The following is an 18,391-nucleotide window of genomic DNA, read 5'->3' on the forward strand; positions in this document are numbered from 1 at the left end:
TGGCATAGCGCCCAGCGTCGTAGCACACAGGCCCCACCACAGTGCGACAGACTGACAGGCAAGTGGTCTACATAGATATTCACGCCCGATTCAGAAGAGGTCCTCGGACAAGGGGTGTCACTGCTGATGCAGATGGATGTTGGCCGAAAGCAGATAGTACCAGGAGAATGTTTACTGGTCCTTTTAACTGTATGGATTATGACAAACTCTTCATAGCATTGCAGAGAATGGCTATTCTAGAACACTGAATTGTGCTCATGAGGAACCTGTACATAGACCAGACTGAGGGGACATTGAATGGTTTAAAATCAGGAAAGGTGTGTGCCAGGGTTGTATTCTTTCACCATATTTATTTAGTCAGTATACTGAGCAAATAATCTGGGAAGCTGGATTATATGAAGAAGAACATGGCATCAGGATTGGAGGAAGACTCGTTAACAACCTGTGATATGCAGATGGTACAGCCTTGCTTGCTGTAAGTGAAGAGGACTTGAAACACTTACTGATGAATGCTTACTTTAGTATGGATTGTACCCTAATGTAAAGAAAATAAAAATCCTTAAAACGAGACCAGTAAATAGCATCATGATAAATGGAGAAAAGATTGAAGTTGTTAAAGACTTCATTTTGCTTGGATCCCAGTCAACACTCATGCAAGCAGCAGCCAAAAAATCAAATGACATATTGCGTTAGACAAATCTGCTGCACAAGACCTCTTTAAAATGTTAAAGAGCAAAGATAATCAGTTGACAATTTAGCTGCGCCTGCCCAAGCATTTGAATTATGGTGCTGGAGAAGAATATTAATGGTGCCTTAGGCTGTCAGAAGAACAAACAAATCTGTTGAAAGAGATGCAGCCAGAACGTTCCTTAGAAGTGAGAATGAAGAGACGTCATCTGTCATAGTCCAGACGTATTACCAGACCCTGGAGAAGGACTTCATGCTTGGTAAAGTGGAGGCTCGAGGAGAAAGAGGAGGACCCCCAATGAGATGGATTGGCACACTGTCAGAGGCAGTTTGCTCAGACGTAACAGTAATTGTGAGCATGACACAGGACCAGGCACTGTTTCGTCTTGTGCGTAGGTTTGTTTTGAGTTGGAACTGACTCAAAGGCACTTGACAACAACAACAACAAATTAAAAGCTAGGTCCTGAAAGTTACATTATTTCACAACATATTTTCTTAGAAGGTGAAAATCTTCTAAGAAGGTAATCAGGTACCAGTTTTCCTAGGAGTCCTGCTATGGCACCATAGGATAAGTGTTCGACCTCAAGGTCTATCTGAACCGCAAGGTCGGCAGTTCAAACTCACCAGCTGCTCCTAGGAAATCCTATATTGGGTTTCTATGAGTCGGAACCGACTTGACGGTATTTAACAACAACAACAATTTTTCCTGAGAAGCACTGTTGGTGCCGCTAACGAGAAGCTCAAACCCACCAGCCACGCCAGGTGAGGAAGATGAGGCTGTGTGCTCCCGGGCAGATTGACTGCCCCCTTGGCGTTTTCCATTTCCCTCATCTGAGCTCCCTGAGGCCTTAACCTAGTTTGGTTGACCTGAAGGTATTTCACATTCAGAAATTCTTTCTGATTAGCTCATTTTTACTGGTGAAAAAATGCAAAATAAGTACCACACTTAGTAATAAATATACGAATGATTGTTAAACTTCCAACTTCATTCTTTTTCAAAATTCCGTTGCTTTATATTCCATGTAAATTATAAAACCAACTAAATTGCCAGTAGCTTTTAAGTTTTGACAAAACTTCAGACTTACAGAAAAGTTGTTGGAGAGTAATAGAAATTTTTATAAAGTGGTACAGAGAATTCCCATGTAATCTACCCAGATTCCTCCAAAATGTACCCATATACAAGAAGGTTTGAAAAAAGTTTGTGGAGAAATCAAATTAAAAGTGGTAGAATTTTCTCACAAACTTTTTGAAGCCCCTTCATATATATATAAGGAGCTCTGGTAGCGTAGTGGTTACAAATCAGGCTGTGAACCGCAAGGTCAGCAGTTCGAAACTACCAGCTCTTCCAAGGGAGAAAGAGGAGGCGTTCTGCTCCCGTAAAGATTTACAGCCTCGGAAACCCTGTGCAGGGTCGCTATGAGTCGGAACCGACTCCACAGCACACAACAACATATATATATATATTTATCTCTTAAACTGAGAAAATAGCGATGTGCTCTTTATCACTCTATACGCCAGAGTGTTTTCCTAAATGCAAACGGACTTTCTTACTTCAGAACATTGTCAAACTTAATATTGATACACTGTCAATGGATCGCAGACCTTATTCAGATTATCTTCATTGTCTCAGTAAAGCAGTAATGTTCTTTTTTTAAATAGAGACCAACGGTGATTATAACGGTTCCAGGAGGGACTGTTGGTTATGGAGCGCTGAGTTTCGGTGTCTTGGTTATTTACCATAAGTAGATTCTTTTTAACAACCAGAAATGTATTCTGTCACAGTTTAGAAAACTAGAAGTCCAGATTCCGAGAGCCTCTAGGGAACACCTGGCCCAAAGGCTGTATGTTGTTGTTGTTGTTAAGTGTTGCCGAGTCGATTCCAACCCTCAGCGACCCTGTATAGGGTTTCCGAGGAGCAGCTGGTGAGCTTGAACCACCGACCTTGCAGTTCAAACAGCTTAGCAGTCTGGCGCATTAACCCTCAGCGCCACACCAGGACTCTGAGGGCTGTATGTTGTTGTTGTTAAGTACCGTGGAGTCGGTTCCGACTCATAGTGACTCTGCACAGGGTTTCCGAGGCTGCAAATCTTTACGGGTGCAGAAAGCCTCATCTTTCTCCCGTGGAACAGTTGGTAGTTTCAAACTGCCGACCTTGAGGTTAGCAGCCTGATTCGTAACCACTATACTACCAGAGCTCCTTCCGAGGGCTATATAAGGCCCTTGAAATCATTTGGTCTGGCCCTGCCAAGGTAACTGCCAAGTTGTTAAGTTCCAGCCATCATATTTGTTGTTAAGTCTTGTCAAGTCTGTTCCGACTCATAGTGACCTTCCTTGTATAGGGCTTCTGAGGGACAGCCATCAACAGATCTGTTCTGACTCTTAGTGACCCTGGGTAGGGTTTCTGAGGAACAGCTGTCCCATTTGTTATTAAGTGCCATCGAGTAGGTTCTGACCCATAGCGACCCATAGAGAGTTTCCTGGTGAGCTTGAACCGCCGATCTTGCAGTTCAAACTGACTTTGTAGTTCAGTGCATTAGCCCACAGTGCCACGCCAGGACTCCTCACGTTAGGGGCAAGTTAATTAAATGTTTGACCAAATACAGCAGGCTAATTTTTAAGTTGATCATTTGGTATGGCCCACGAGTGATGTTATAAGTTTTGGCAGAAAAAAGGTTCCCCACCTGGGCTCTAGGGGAAAGCTTTCTCTGTCAGCTCTGGAGAAAGGGCCTTGTTTCCTTTTAGCATCTGTAAGTCTAGCATTCCTTGGAGATCTCCATGTGTCTTGTCATCAAACTTGCCCTGGATCTAGGAGCTTCACAATGCAGGGACGCCAGGTCTAAAGATGCACTCCACTCCTGGCTTTTCCTCCTTCTCTGCTCACTTCTCTTTGCTCCTCTATCTTTGTAAGATAAAAGATGTTGCAGGCCACGCCCCCACAGGGAAGCTTCCTTTCAATTGATTGGCAGCTCATAGCAGAGCTTATCATGGACGTGATTATATTTTATCATGGGAGATTGCTACATCTTAACTGCTAAACCCAGGAGAATGCTGGCCCAGGTGAGACACAGAACCTTAAGAATCACGTTAGTCAAGGGTGGGGTGCAAAGCTGACTAATGTAATTGCTGTCATTAAGTTGTACACCTATAAAAAGTTGAATCCATAAAAGTTATGTTACAGATGTATTTACAATGATGACAAATAAACGCCTTGTGGTATTTGGTTCCTTGGTTCAGATGGAGGTTCAGGGTCATGCTTTCATGGGACATACCAGCTAAATGGCCCAGCCACAGGTCCAGTGCTTCCACTCCAACCCCCCCAGTTCCTTGTCCAGTCCCTGGGGTCCTGGACCTCCCCAAGGTACAACAACTATCTCTGTTCACCCACCAGAAAATGGAGGGCACTGTTTTTAAATTCTTCCCCGGCCTCAAATTCCTACTTGGCTAGCTTCCATCCCACCTGAGTAGGGTTGTTGCTTGGCAACCAGACCCATTAGGTGGCTGCTGAGGGCCCCCGGTACAGTTCTTTATTACAGAAGAAAATTCCAAACTATGCATTGCATTAAGCTGTCTTGTTGGTTTTCCTTCTTCAGGAACACGTCTTGCAACTGAATTTTGTTTCTCATGCCATTGACATGGCCAGTTGATGTCTCATGGACCCTGAATCTTGGTGACGTGTGTGCATCAAAGTTAGAACTACACTCCACAGACTTTTCCTAGCTGTCTCTGTTTTCTCATTAAACTTTGTTTAAATTGGTCTGAAATTTCTATGACAGATTTTTGGTTATATTCCATTGGGTTTTCAGTGGCTGATTTTTCAGAAGTTGATCGCTGGCTTTTTTTGTCAGAGTGCCTTTGGGTGGACTCGAACCTCTAGCCTTTCAGTTATCTGCCAAAGCACTAACCATTTGCACCATTCAGGGACTCCCTTTTGAAGGACAGAGGTCAGGGATTTTATGAAATGGCACTCATCAAACAAAATGTCTGATGTTCCTTCGTGATTCAAATATAGCACCCACTAGTTTTTGCCTCAGTTATTGATTTTTGCCTGAATTGTTGATGCTGTTTTAATGATTCACTTTAAAATGGCATTTTCTAGTTCCTTGCTGATAGCATGATAGAAGTACCGCTGACTTTTACATTGTTGTGTGCCACCGAGTCAGTCGAGTCCCACTCACAGCCACATGTGGGTTTGAACCACCAACCTGGCGGTTACTGGCTCGATATCCATGACCTTGCTACAGTGACAGACTCATTGTCGTGGTCTTTCTGGAATAGCAGCACTAGAGCCCTCACCCAGCCCTCCTCTTCTGGACTCTCCTCGTTTGTCTCTTGCTCCAGACAAGCAGCCCATGGCTGTGCAGTCACCTAGGAGGTAGACCGGAAGCACCAAGCACAGTACTACTGGATCGTTTGAGGGGGATGTCCCGTGAAACTATGGCCTTAATTAAACCTCCAAACCAAGGAACCGAATCCCATGACATTTTTTGTTGTATATAAGCAGCCTCAGTAACTAGTTTAAAAAAATTGGGGGGGGGGTGTCATTATTGTAAACATATCTATCACACTCCACAGGTATAAAACTTACTGACAGCAGGTCCAGCCGTAGGCTGTGCAGCCGAGCCCTTACTCAGCACCATTTCCCCTGCCTTCCACACTGATAACCAACCAACTTGGGTCTCTGTACATTTGATTTATATACGTGAGGTCATCATGTTTGGCCTTTTGTTGGCTGACTGCTTTCTGTTGTACCCTGTTAAACGTTTTATCTTTGATCTGTGTGAGTAGTCCCAGCCTCCTTCCCACACCTGTGCAGCCTGTGTGCCTAGCCATGTGTCTACCCATAGATCATCGGTACTGCAGGGCTGTGTATATGACAGCGTTTATCTCTTTAATTCTTGTATTCCTCCCAGTAGCGTCCCCTGCTGCTACCTACTTTTGGCCAACCTCTCACTTATTGCTGCCTTTCCCTTCGCCCAAGTTAACATGTCTGCACTCGAGCCAGTAACCTTCCCTGAGATGTCTGCCTTCCCACCCCTGGTACCCACCAAAGAATGTTTCTCTTAGTGTGAAAACGCTTTCTTGACTTTTTACAATTGTGGTCTCATACAGTATCTGTCCTTTTGTGAGTGAATAACTTACTCCGCTCTATACGTATTGTAGACATGTCAGAACTTTGTTTCTCCTACTGGCTGAGGATTACGCCATTGTCTGTACGCACCACATTTTGGTTATCCATTCACCTGTGGAGGTTGTACCCACCTTGGGTTACTGTGAATGGTACTGCAGTGGACATGGGTTACAAGGCCCTCCCTGAGTCTCTGTTTTCAAGCCTTTTGGGTGTGTACCTAGGAGCAGAATTGCTGGATCCTATGGGAGTTGGTCACAGGGTGGTTCTGGAGTCTTGCTGTGGTGCTGTAGGCTATGCTAATGCTCTAGACTGCAAGGTCAGTGGTTCAAATTCACCAGCTGCCCCTTGGAAACCCTATACAGGGTTGCTATGAGTCAGAACTGATTCAAAAGCATTTAACAACAACAATAACAATGGTAGTTCTGGTGTGATTGGTGTGGTTGGTGGTTCAACCCCATGGTTGGTGGTTCAACCCCACCTAGCTGCTCCTCGGAAACCCTATGCATGGTTGCTGTGAGTCAGAACTGACTCAACAGCACTTAACAACAACATGGCAGCTCTGGAACCCTGGTGTGTCACTGTAGGGTAAGCACTGGACTGCTAACCACAGGGTCGGTGGTTCAAACCCAGCAGGCACTCCTTGAAAACCCTATATAGGGCCACTATGAATCAGAACTGACTTGATGGCACTTAAGAACAACATTGTACTTCTGTGTTGAGGTCTTTTTTTCAGGCACCTCCCCACTGTTTTCCTCAGCAGCTGGAGCATTTTGCATTCCTACCAGCAAAGCACGAGGGTTCTAATTTCCTCAGCTCCTCACCACATGGTATTTTCTGCTTGTTTTGTCTTAGCCACCCTAGCAGGCGTGGAGTGGTCTCTCATTGTGGTTTGATTTGCATCTGATGGCTAATGACACCGGATGAACAACTTTGTTTTTCTCCTCAGGGTGATATGAATTCTCCTGGCAACCAGATTTAAATAAAAATGGTACTCCATCATGACAAAGATGGACTACGGTTTTGTTTTTGTAGTTATTTCTGGTATGTGATTAACCAGTTGCCATCTGACTCAGGAGTCCATTCTGACTCGTGGTTCCCCCTGCCCCATGTGTGTGCTCCGTAGGGGTGTCAATAGTGGCTTCTTTGGAAGCTGATTGGCAGGCCTCTTCTTTCTCTGAGGCACTCTTGCAGCTGAGCGTGTTTTCACGGTCCAGGGACTCCTAATGTTTATTAGCCTTCACTTCTCAAGCTCGCAAGATGGAATGGCTACCTCAGGCCTCCATCTTAAAGTCTCGAGACACCTATGCCTCAGTCTCCCACTCTAAAGGTTTTAAAAGTAAACTTCTGATGGAGTCTCGAGTTTCTTCTCGAATCTGTATTAGATTCGTCATGTTCTGTTTCTACGTAGAGAATGGATTTGGTTAGACGAACCAACAAAAATGGGAAACATGTCAGGTATGGCTGGGCATTGTTGATGTCCCTCCAGGTTAGTTGGAAGACATGATTGGTAGCACCCTGTCCTACAAAACCAGATTCTTTTTTCCCCTCCAAATTTCACAAAGGAGATCCCTAAGCTTTTGAGTTTATCACAGTCTAGAGATAGCTCTGGTAGCGTAGTGGTTACGTATCGGGCTGTGAACCTCAAGGTCAGCAGTTCGAAACTTATCAGCTGTTCCGCGGGAGAAAGATGAGGGTTTCTGCTCCCATAAAGATTTTACAACCTTCGAAACCCTGTACAGGGTTGCTCTGAGTCGGAACTGACTCCATGGCACATCACCACCACCACCAGAGATAACTGGTTAAATCCGGAGACTTAAAGACAGGTGTTACAGAAATAGTCTGACAACCAGCGATGTTGTCTGTTCATTTAGTAGACATCCTCCGTAAGGGTATGGAGGGATCTGTGAGAAATAGCTGTTGGGGTGGTCCATCTTCAGAATCAAGGATATCTGGGGGGAATCAGGTTGGCATGACAAAAGGAAACTATGAGAAGAGGATGAGGCTAGTTTGACCTCCTAGAGTCTTTAAAATAAAAATACGCCCATCAAGGAAGTAGGGGAAGTTCTTGGGGAGGGGGTGAAATTAACTTTAAATGAGAATGCTCCCTGTAGGGACTAGTAGGCACCATTCAGAAAAGATTGTAAACTCCAAAGTACCCAGGAAAGGGGAAATGGAGGAGGGGCTTTTTCCAAGTTAGTTTAATAAAACTCTTTGTCAAATGGCCATGCAGCGCATCTGCCCGTGTCTACCGGACTGGGCGCCCAATTTTGCAAAATCAAATAGAGAAAACCCCACCCTCGCTAAAATGAGTACAGATTGGATTCCTTGAGCGTTTATCAGTAGAGACAACGTTTCTCACAGATAGCAGCTGCTGACCAGTTTCCTTTGCATCCATTGCCAACTAACCCTAACCCAAACCAAAGCCACAGCCATCGAGAGGTGATTCTGACTCACAGCGAGTGACCCTTTAGGATAGAGTAGTACTGACCCGTAGGGTTTCCAAAACTGTAATCTTGACAGAAGCAAGCTGCTTCATCTTCCTCCCCCAGAGCAGCTGGTGGGTTTGAACTGCCAACCTTTCAGTGAACAGCCTAACCTGCCAAGCTACCAGGGCTCCCCCTGGCTAGCCAAGTCCCTTCATTTGAGTTATTGCTAGTTGATAAATTCAGCTCCCTTGTCAGATCGAAGTCAGATCTTTTATAAACAAGTAGAGTCCACTTGGCTGGTCATTGGAAGACTGAAGGTTGAAACCCACCCAGCGGCTTGAGGCGAGAACTAGCTGACAACCTGCTTCCATGAAGATGACAGCCTCCGAAACCCTAGAGGGCAGTTCTCCTCTGTTACATGGGGTTGCTATGAGTCAAAAACACCCCAGTGGCACCTAACAAACAATACTAACAGTCTAGGCTAGGGAGACACGTCCTTTCTGTAGAATTTTCTTTGTTTCCTTTTCATAATCAGAGCTGGCCACAAAGAGGCATGTAGTTGTGGTCTTCACTTTTCCTAGCAAAAGCTTGTGTTTTTTAATTTCACAGGAGGTCAGTGAATAAAGAGAAGACTAACCCAGTAGCAGAATACACCCAGCTAAAAGCAGCCTCTGGCTCAACAACATGAATTGTTTTCTTAGGAGGGAAGTCCAGCATTTAGGTAACCCAGAGTAGAGCCTGTAGTTTAACAGTTAGGCTGCGGAGCCGGCATGTCTCTAGGCTCTGGTCACAGGATGATTACCTTGGTGGTGGTTTTGTTGCTCTTAAGTGCTGTTGAGTCGATTCCGACCCATAGCGGCCCTGTACAGGGTTTCCGAGGCTGTAAGTCTTTACGGGAGCAGAAAGCCTCATCTTTCTCCTGCGGAACAGCTGGTAGTTTTGAACTGCTGACCTTAAAGTTCACAACCCGATTTGTAACCACTACGCTACCAGAGCTCCTTGGTGGTGGTGTTAAGTGCATTAAGTCAGTTCCAACCCATAGCGACCCTGTTTCCGAGGAGTGACTGGTGAGCTTGAACTGATGACCTTGTGACTCAAAGGACTTTGCGGTCTAACACATTAACCCACAGTGCCACACCAGGACCCCATTACCTAGTAGTGTACAAAGCAGGCAATGGGGGAAAAGACAAAGCAACATGTTCAATAGCTTCCTTCCTTCCTCTGTTTTTCCCTTAGTGAGGAAGGAAAATCTTTCTCAGAAGCCTCTAGGACCCTCCCTCTTACATGACATTGACCAGAACTGGGTCACATTGCCATCATTCAACAGGCGGACCCTTCATGTTTCCTCCCCTGGTGTTGGGTACAGAGTTAGTCCACTCTTTTTCAAAACTACCTGCTCAGTTTTTATTGTCATTTGTTGCTTCATCAATATCACCATGTATTTCCTAAAGCTATTAACATAGGCATTTTGTGTTAATACCTGATCATTTTGTTGTTGTTGTTGTTGTTGTGTGCCATGGAGTCGGTTCCGACTCATAGCGACCCTGCACAGGGTTTCCGAAGCTGTTAATCTTTATGGGAGCAGAACGCCTTATCTTTCTCCCGCGGAGCAGCTGGTAGTTTCAAACTGCTGACCTTGCTGTTCGTAGCCCGATTCGTAACCACTACGCTACCAGAGCTCCTTTTAGTGTTTGCAAATCCCTTCTCCCTCTTCCAGCCTGCTGCTTCCTCCCTCTGGCTCCCTCTACTGGTAGAGTCGGCTGACGAGCCCAGAGCTGTGGAGTCAATTTCAGTTCTTAGTGACCCGGTGTAGTTTCCAAGGCTGTACAAGTTAACAGCCTTATTGTTCTCTGTTGGATTTGAACTGCTGATGTTGTGGTTAGCAGTCCAGGGCTTATCCTACAGTGCCACCAGTGCTCCTTGGGGAGCAGCTAGAGAAGCAGAAATGCGGTTTGCAGAGTCTCCTCACTGCACAGAGCAGGTGCGGTGGATTGGGTGGGATGTTTGGGCTGAGAGACAAATTGCCACAACTGCTCCTCTGCCTCGCTGGATCCCTTCATCTCATTCTTGGCCTTCCATAATTCCCCTGAGCTCCTGCCACGCATTTCCAAGGGGACTTGATGTTCTCTGAGGGGAGGTTCCTTAGAGCATCTAGCCCGCCATATTGCCCGAGTGAAACACTCTCTGGAAAGGCACAGAGAAGGATCGTTTGGATCTGGAGCTTAGAGGAATCCCTTGGGTCTGGGTCTGGATCAGCGAAGGACTGGAGACCCAGAAACTAGGCTGGAGACAGGTTTGAGCTGGATTCCAGTGCTTTCTGTCCCCTAGCAGGTCGTGTCTGTCCTTCTCCAGGTCCTTCTCGTCACCTCTTCTTTCATGTCCCCTTCCGAGAGCCGCAGTGGCTCCAATCCCAACCGCGTTCGCATCTTCGGGCCTGACAAGTTGGTGCGGGCGGCAGCTGAGAAGCGCTGGGACCGTGTCAAAATCGTCTGCAGTCAGCCCTACAGCAAGGTACTGAGGCCTGGGCTTTGGGGGAGGAGGGAGCCCATGTCTGAAGTCTGTGGGGTGGGTGGGACAGCTGGGTTACCCTTGGGTTTATGGGAAAGTCTATTCCATGGCTCCTGAGATGGGCTTGGGGTTCTGTTCGCCCGCTGTGGAGACCTGGGCTGAGCTGTTAGAGAGGTGGTCTGGTATTAGGGGGTCTGGTGGTAACTAACATCATTTGTTAACCCACTGCCATTGAGTCGGTTCTGACTCATAGCCATGCTATGTGGGATTTCCGAGATTGTAAATCTTTACAGGAACAGACGGCGTCATCTTTCTTCTACAGAGCCGCTGGTGGGTTTGAACTGCCAACTTTGTGTTAGCCCAGTGCCTAACCCACAGCACCAACAGGGAGGGCTCCTTGAAGTCAGACCACTGTGTTCAGATTTAGTGACAGCACTTCTTAGCGGTGTGACCTTAGACAAGTGACTTAACCTCTCTGTGCCTCAGTTTCCTGACGCTTACAGAGTTGCTGAAGCTCACACAGGATGCTCAGCCCAAGTATGTATAGCGTACTGCACAGTGGTCGTGGTACTTGTTGGGCATGTAACTGTCCTGGATGGGTGACCAGCGGCCAGCTGGCTTCTCTCATGAGGTCATCCAGAGACCAGCCTCCCTCCTTCTGTGACTCTACATCCAGCTGGCAGAGGGGAAAGAGCCTGGAGTACCCGGGCCACCCCGAGGGTAGGAGTCAGCCTGTGGGAGTGGACGTGTGGGGGCATTGAGCTGATGTGTGTACTGGGCCTAGGGGCTCGCCTCCCCCAGAGTCAGTACCAATGACAGCTGGGCAGGACTCTCGTCCTCATTGTCATGGGATGACTGACGTGGTGCCCTGAAAAGGAAGGAGCCAGAGAGGGCTTTCCCTACAGGAAGGAGCTTCCAGGAAGCTCTAGGAAGAGAGCCCTGACGCCCACCCCTCCTTCCCAGGACTCCCCCTATGGTCTGAGCTTTGTTCGCTTCCACAGCCCCCCAGACAAGGACGAGGCAGAGGCCTCACCCCAGGTAAGCTGTGTCCATCACCCCCCAAAGCCTGTCCTCCTCCCACCTCTTCACCCCCACTGGCCAACAGCCCACCTGCTATACTGACTTTACGGGACCTTAGAAGGTGACCAAGCTGGGCCAGTTCCGGGTGAAGGAGGAAGACGAGGGTGGTAGCTCCCTGAGACCCGGAGCGCTCTTCTTCAGCCGGGTCAACAAGACATCCCCAGGTGAATGGCGGAAATCACTGATCTGAGGGAGGAGGGCTGGGGGCTGCACTCCTGGGTCTGAGGGAGGAGGGGCTGGGGTCTAGACTCTGAGTCTGAGGGAGGAGGAACTGGACATCAGTCGGTTCCCTGGAGAGGAGCTGAAACAGGGCCTCTCCTCGTCGTCCTTGTCCCTTTAGCCACAGCCAGTGACCAGGCAGGACCCAGCTATGCAGCTGCTACTCTTCAGGCCTCCAGTGCGGCAGCCTCAGCCACCCTGGCCTCCAGGGCTGTGGGCAGTACTTCCAAGGTGAGACCGTTAGACACTGATGGGGTGGGAAAGGGAAGAGAGGCTGGAGAAGCCACCATCTCTGTCCCCTCAGCCTCAGGAGTCCCCCAAAAGGAAGAGGAAGTTGGATTTGAACCAAGAAGAACGAAAGACCCCCAGCAAACCATCAGACCAACCCTTACCACCCACTCTCAAGAAGCCCAAATGTGAGGAAACCAGATGCCTCATCCCTGAGGGAGAAAGGGGCTGGGGGGTGAGGCTCCTGGGTCTTGTGGGAGGAGGGAACTGGGGGCTTGGGGATCTGAGATCTTGAGTCCTGAAGGAGGAGGGGGCTGCAGCTTCACCCCAGAATTGCTGCCACTAACAGAACCTGTTGTTTGCCTTTACCAGTGCTGACTCGCACCCCTGCCCCTGCCTCAGCCCCAGCCCCAGCACGTCGGGCTGTGCCCAGGAAGCCCCAGGGAGAAGGCTCTGAGGCCAGAGCACCTCACACCACCCCCCAGGAACTGAGCAAAATCCTTCAGGGCGTGGTGGTGGTGCTGAGTGGCTTCCAGAACCCCTTCCGCTCGGAACTCCGGGACAAGGCCCTTGAGCTGGGGGCCAAGTATCGGCCAGACTGGGCCCCAGACAGCACCCACCTCATGTGAGCCCTTCTCTTTCCGTGCGCCCCATCGCCCTGTCTGTCACCACTGTCCACCTGGCTCTGTATCACCTGCCTCTTTCTCTCTTTCCCTCGGCTTCCCATACCTCTCCTTCAGTTTCCCCCCTTTGCTTCCTGCCTCTCCCATGACTAGCTGTGTGTCTTCCTCATCTCTCTGTCCTGTCTTCCCCATCCCTCCTTCCTCTTTCCCCGCGCATGATGCCTGACTGGCACTCTTCCATTCTCCCACCAGCTGTGCTTTTGCCAACACCCCAAAATACAGCCAGGTCCTGGGCCTCGGCGGCCGGATCGTGCGGAAGGAATGGGTTCTGGACTGTCACCGCATGCGCCGGCGGCTGCCCTCTCGGAGGTGAGACTGCACTGCCCACGTGTGGCCTGCCTGAAAGTGTGTCGCCAGCTTTGAGACACCCAAATCATTTGAGAAAGGGTCCTCCCGGCTGTGCCAGGAAGGTAAAGCCAGCATGTACATTTGCGTCTGCCACTTCCTTGACGGTGTGACTTGAGGCAAATTGATTGATCTATCTGTGCCTTAGTTTCCTCACATGTAAAGAGGCTGAAAACAGCCCCTCTGTCTAGATCCAATGAGTCACTATTTGACAAGAGTTTGCAACAGTGCCTGGCACACAGCCCACGGCCCCTGAGTCCCTTCTGACTCGGGGTGACTCCGTATGTGTCAGTGGAACTGTGTACCCTGTAGGGGTGTCAGTGGCTGATTTTCTGGAAGTAGATTACCAGACTTTTCTTCTGAGGCACCTCTGGGTGGAACTTGAACTTTCAACCTTTGTGTTAGCAGCCAAGCGTGTTAACCATTCCCAGCACTGGGTCATGAGAATTACCATCACCGCCTGTTGGTGACGTCACTCCGACCCTTAGTGACCCTGTAGGAAGGGGCAGAACAGCTCCCTAGGGTGTCCCAGGCTGAGATCTTTTCTCCTGTGGAGCAGCTGGTGGGTCTGAACCACTGGCCTTGCAGTTAGCAGCCCAGTGCTTAACCCAACGCACCACCAGGCTCCTCATTATTAGCACGAGATGGGTATCGCTCCTGGAGTGGCAAGAGCCGAAGGAACCCGGAATACAGCGCCAGGGTCTTTGGAAATACACTTGCCCCGAGACTTGTCCCTTTTTTGGCAGGCATTCCCCATGAAAAACTCATCCTCAAGGAGGAAAATGATTTCTTTGTTTTGTTTTCTCCTTCCTGAAAAGGAGCATTTCTTCCCCAGGAGGACAGGGCAGCCCAGGGTATGAGGAAGCTCTATGGCAGGGTGGCCGTGGTTGGCAGGGCCCTTCCTGAGCCCTGAGTGAGATTGAGCACCCTCCCCTCCCCAACCTCCCAGAGGATGTTCCGGCCTGTTGGTCTGAGGCCTGACTCCCCCCAGGTACCTCATGGCGGGGCCAGGCTCAAGCAGCGAGGATGAGGGGGACCCTCACAGTGGCGGCAGCGGAGATGACGCCCCCAAGCTTCCTCACAAGGTCTGAGGCCTCCTGCAGGGCGGGGTAGTACTGTGGCAGCTCGGGTCAGCTGTGGCACCCCATTTCTCCCTCCCCCCACCTGTGCACCTCCCAACATTCATACCCATGCCACCGTGCCTACTCAAGACCCCATCCACTTATTTGGCCTACTCATCCTGCTTCGTGCCTCCAGACCAAGGCCAGGCCCCCTCAGGCAGCTGGACCCAGCTCACCCCAGAGGTCCCCAAGTCCTGAAGAGACCAAACCAGCCACGCCAGGGACCCAGGAGTATAGCGACACTGAGGGGGAACTGTCAGGTCAGAGACTGAGGTGGGGGCTCACACTCCTGGCTCTGAGGGAGAAGGGGGCTGGGGGCTGCACTGCTGGGTCTGAGGGAGGAGGGGCTGGGGTCAGTACTCCTGGGTCTGAGGGAGGAGGGGGCTGGGGGCCTAGACTCTTAGATCTGAGGGAGGGGCTCAGGATCAGAGCAGCCGCATCTGGAGAGCAGTTGAGATTGGGGGCTGGGGTGCCTCTGTCTGTGTGATACTGGGAGGGATGAAGACCAATTTCCCAGGAAGACTAGGTGGGTGCCTCCTGTTGACTGAGCGTCCACTTGCAGAAGGACAGGACAATGGGGCAGAAGATTCTGGGGACACGGAGGATGAGCTGAGAAGGTAGAGTTGGGCTGGTGGTTGGGGGGCTCCAGCCTTGGGAGTAGGGCTCTGCTTGATGACCTTCCACTCATGCTCTTCAGGGTGGCCGAGCAGAGGGAACAGAGGCAGCCCCCAGACCAGGGGGAGAATGGGGACGACCCATATGCGGGCTCCACAGACGAGAACACGGACAACGAGGGTCCCCCCGAGTCTCCCAGCCTGCCAGTCCCGGAGCTCCCAGGTGGGGGCGCCCTCCTTCCCTCCCTCCCTGCTGAAGTGGGATCTGCCCTTCTCTGTGCTCAACTGTGACTTGCTGCCCCCCAGCTCTGGGATCACTGCTGTCCCATGAGTAGTTTCTCCTTCTCCCTGCCCACCCCTTCCGGTCAGCATCCTCTGCCTGCCCTCTGTCCCTACTTCCCCACTTCCTGCCCCTTTACCTTACAGGCACCCAGCTGTGAACTGCGCCCCCTTCAGGCCAGTGCTTTTACCTTCTCAGGGCCTCTTACCACCCACAGATCAGTCCTGTGGGTCTGTGCTGGGCCTAGGTGGTGACCAGAAGGGTGTTCATTCTCTCAGTGCTCCTCACACCGGAATGGGTATTATGTGCACATGGTGTGTGTGTGTGTGCTTTTCTGAGGTAAATGAATGAGAAGCATAGGAAGTGGGTTAGGGAGTGATAAGAAACCCTGGGCTAGGAACAGAGAGAGAAGGAGAGAGGCAGTCAGGGTCTCAGCGGACATGAGGGTCAGTGGCCCTCTAACACTTCCCACCTGGTTCCTGAAGGGTGATGGGCAGACAGTGCCCTGAGCCTCCAAAACCCCAAAAGTGGTGTCTTCATTTCCCAGGGCTGCCGTAACATACATACGAGGGGCGTCTTAAAGTATGTGGGAAAATGGAATGAAAAGATTGTGGCATTTTTCCACCCACTTTTTTGGAGCCCCCTCTTACTCCAAGGAAGTGACTTTAAAGAACAGAAATGGATTTTCATATGGTTCAGGAGGCTACAAGTCCACACCCAGGGCAGGGTTCTAGGAGAGGGTCCTCCCATGGCTGATTCGGCTTCTAGTAGCTGCAACTTATTCTGTAATTTGTCTTCCTCTTTCTCTGTCTCTGTCTCTCTCTCTTTTTTTTTTTCTCTCTCTCTCTCTCTGTATGTGTATCTGGTCCATTGTGGTCTTTGTAAAACTGAGACCTGGTTAGATTTAGAACCCAGGTTGGCTGCTAACCACAAGGTTAGGAGTTCAAAACTACGAGCTGTTCTGCAGGAGAAAGATGAGGCTTTCTGCTCGTGTAAAGATTTACAGCCTCGGAAACCCTATATAATAGGGGCTCTATGAGTTGGAATGGAATCCACCACCACCTTCTTAGGTTTGGACTTGTTACATAACAAAGAGAACCCTACTTCCAAATGGGGTCTAATATTTAGAGGTCTAGGGGCCAGGATTTCAGTACAGCTTCTGGAAGGGAGAGGGAGGGGCACAGTGCAACCACTACAAGTGGCACCAGCAAATGGAGGGCTTAGAAAGGCTGAGGAGGAGCGCCAACGCCCAAGGGACGATGTTCCCACCCTCACACCCTGTCTGAGAGCTCCCTCACAGAAGGAACACGCACGTTATAGTATTGTGTCTTGTTGTTGTTGTTGTTGTTAAGTGCCGTCGAGTCGGTTCCGACCCATAGCGACCCTGTACAGGGTTTCCGAGGGTGTAAATCCTTACGGGAGTAGAAAGCCTCATCTTTCTCCCGCGGAGCAGCTGATAGTTTCGAACCGCTGACCTTAAGGTTCACAGCCCGATTCGTAACCAGTGTCTTAGGGTTACATAAATCTCCCTGAAGGGCTCTGATAACCCTGGGCTGGGCTGGACTCGTCCTTGCAGCCCCACCTGGGTGTGAACACCCCTGTCCTTGTACCAGCCTCTCTGTCTTGGCCCTAAGTGTCTGGTCACCCTGGGCCTGGTTCGTGGAACCCTGGTGGCCTCATACCCCGTCCCACACCTCTCCTGCAGACTTCTTCCAGGGCAAATGCTTCTTCCTGTACGGGGAGTTCCCCGGAGACGAACGGCGGAAGCTCATGCGATACGTCACAGCCTTCAATGGGTCAGAGTCCCGTGGGGTTGGATGGGGCACAGGGGGCTTGGACAGAGGGTGGGAAAGGAGAGACTCTGGAGGGCATAGGCCATGGAGCTGGGGTCCCTACCCCCCTCTGAAAGGGCCAAGGTGAGGATCAGTGGTGGTAGGGGGCTAGGGTGCCCTTAGGCAGCCGAGACGGGGCACCTGAGGCCTCTCCTTTCTGCCTCTTTCTTCTCTGCTGACAGCGAGCTTGAGGACTATATGAGTGACCGGGTCCAGTTTGTGATCACTGCACAGGAGTGGGACCCCAGCTTTGAGGAGGTGAGTCTCTGAGGGGCACTGCCATGCTCCCACCCTTCCCTTCGGGCTCACCAAGTCATACTTGCCCCCCCTCCATTCCCCTCCCCGCAGGCCCTGATGGACAACCCTTCCCTGGCCTTCGTCCGCCCCAGATGGATCTACAGCTGCAATGAGAAGCAGAGACTACTCCCCCACCAGCTATATGGGGTGGTGCCCCAGGCCTGAATGTGCACATAGCTCATGCGGGCGCCCCCGTGACTTAATAAAGGTGACCACTCACAAGGCTCCCTGACCTGCCTAGAGGCACCCAGCTTTCTGTCTCCTTCTGTGGCGGTGGAGGGGTGGGGTACGGAGTGGGATGGCTCACACTGCTCGCCTTGACTTCTAGCCTGGGGTCCAGGCATGAATGAGGGTCTGGTGGGAAGGGACAAGAGGCAAGGAATTGGTCACCTGACGGCTCAGCACCTCAACTTTTCTGACCCTCAGTCCCTGCCACACCCTGGGGTTCTCCTGTGGACCCAGGGCTGGTGGGTGCCTCTCTTGAAGCCTTAGGTCTCTGGGCCCGCGTCAGCCCTTGCAGGGCACTCAAATGCAGCGCTATAGCTGTCCCTGACCTGGTTTGACATCACAGAAACAGGAAGGGTGGGAGATCCCTGACACTTCAGGGCTCCACACACTGAAGTGGGAGCTGATCCAGGCATGGGAGAATCGGGGCTGAGGTGTCCTAGACAGGAGCGTGACAAGGACAAAGGCCCGGAAGTGAGACCAGCCTAGTGAAGCCTTGCTATCTTTGCTGAAGTAGCTTTGGGAACTGATTTCATTGGAAAGCTGGGCACGGTCCTTGCAGCTGTGCTCCCCTGTGCCGTCCCTGCTAGACGCAGACAGCTACTTAGATTTTCAATGAATCAAAAGGAATTGAAAATTCCCCTCCGCGGTCATCCTAGCTGTGCTTCCGGTGCCTAGTGGGCCCTGCATGAGGAAGCGCAGATGAGGGCACTACCGT

The 18,391-nt window shown here is 50.4% G+C and overlaps 1 protein-coding gene across 1 annotated transcript in view; it reads left to right on the forward strand.

Annotated features, from left to right (window-relative positions):
* The window catches only part of XRCC1 (X-ray repair complementing defective repair in Chinese hamster cells 1), a 42,044-nt gene extending 24,431 nt beyond the window's left edge, over window positions 1-17,613 (forward strand). Inside the window, exons 4-17 of the mRNA XM_006871362.1 lie at window positions 10,594-10,752; window positions 11,713-11,796; window positions 11,891-11,993; window positions 12,170-12,279; window positions 12,353-12,463; window positions 12,642-12,901; window positions 13,152-13,268; window positions 14,296-14,389; window positions 14,562-14,685; window positions 14,988-15,042; window positions 15,123-15,262; window positions 17,025-17,115; window positions 17,334-17,409; window positions 17,500-17,613. Coding sequence (XP_006871424.1) covers window positions 10,594-10,752; window positions 11,713-11,796; window positions 11,891-11,993; window positions 12,170-12,279; window positions 12,353-12,463; window positions 12,642-12,901; window positions 13,152-13,268; window positions 14,296-14,389; window positions 14,562-14,685; window positions 14,988-15,042; window positions 15,123-15,262; window positions 17,025-17,115; window positions 17,334-17,409; window positions 17,500-17,613 — 1,638 coding nt within the window. The remainder of the gene's footprint in view (window positions 1-10,593; window positions 10,753-11,712; window positions 11,797-11,890; window positions 11,994-12,169; window positions 12,280-12,352; window positions 12,464-12,641; window positions 12,902-13,151; window positions 13,269-14,295; window positions 14,390-14,561; window positions 14,686-14,987; window positions 15,043-15,122; window positions 15,263-17,024; window positions 17,116-17,333; window positions 17,410-17,499) is intronic.
* The last annotated feature ends 778 nt before the right edge of the window (window positions 17,614-18,391 follow it).

This window comes from Chrysochloris asiatica, unplaced genomic scaffold (genome assembly GCF_000296735.1).
Source record: "Chrysochloris asiatica unplaced genomic scaffold, ChrAsi1.0 scaffold00168, whole genome shotgun sequence".
NCBI classification, from domain to species: domain Eukaryota; kingdom Metazoa; phylum Chordata; class Mammalia; order Afrosoricida; family Chrysochloridae; genus Chrysochloris; species Chrysochloris asiatica.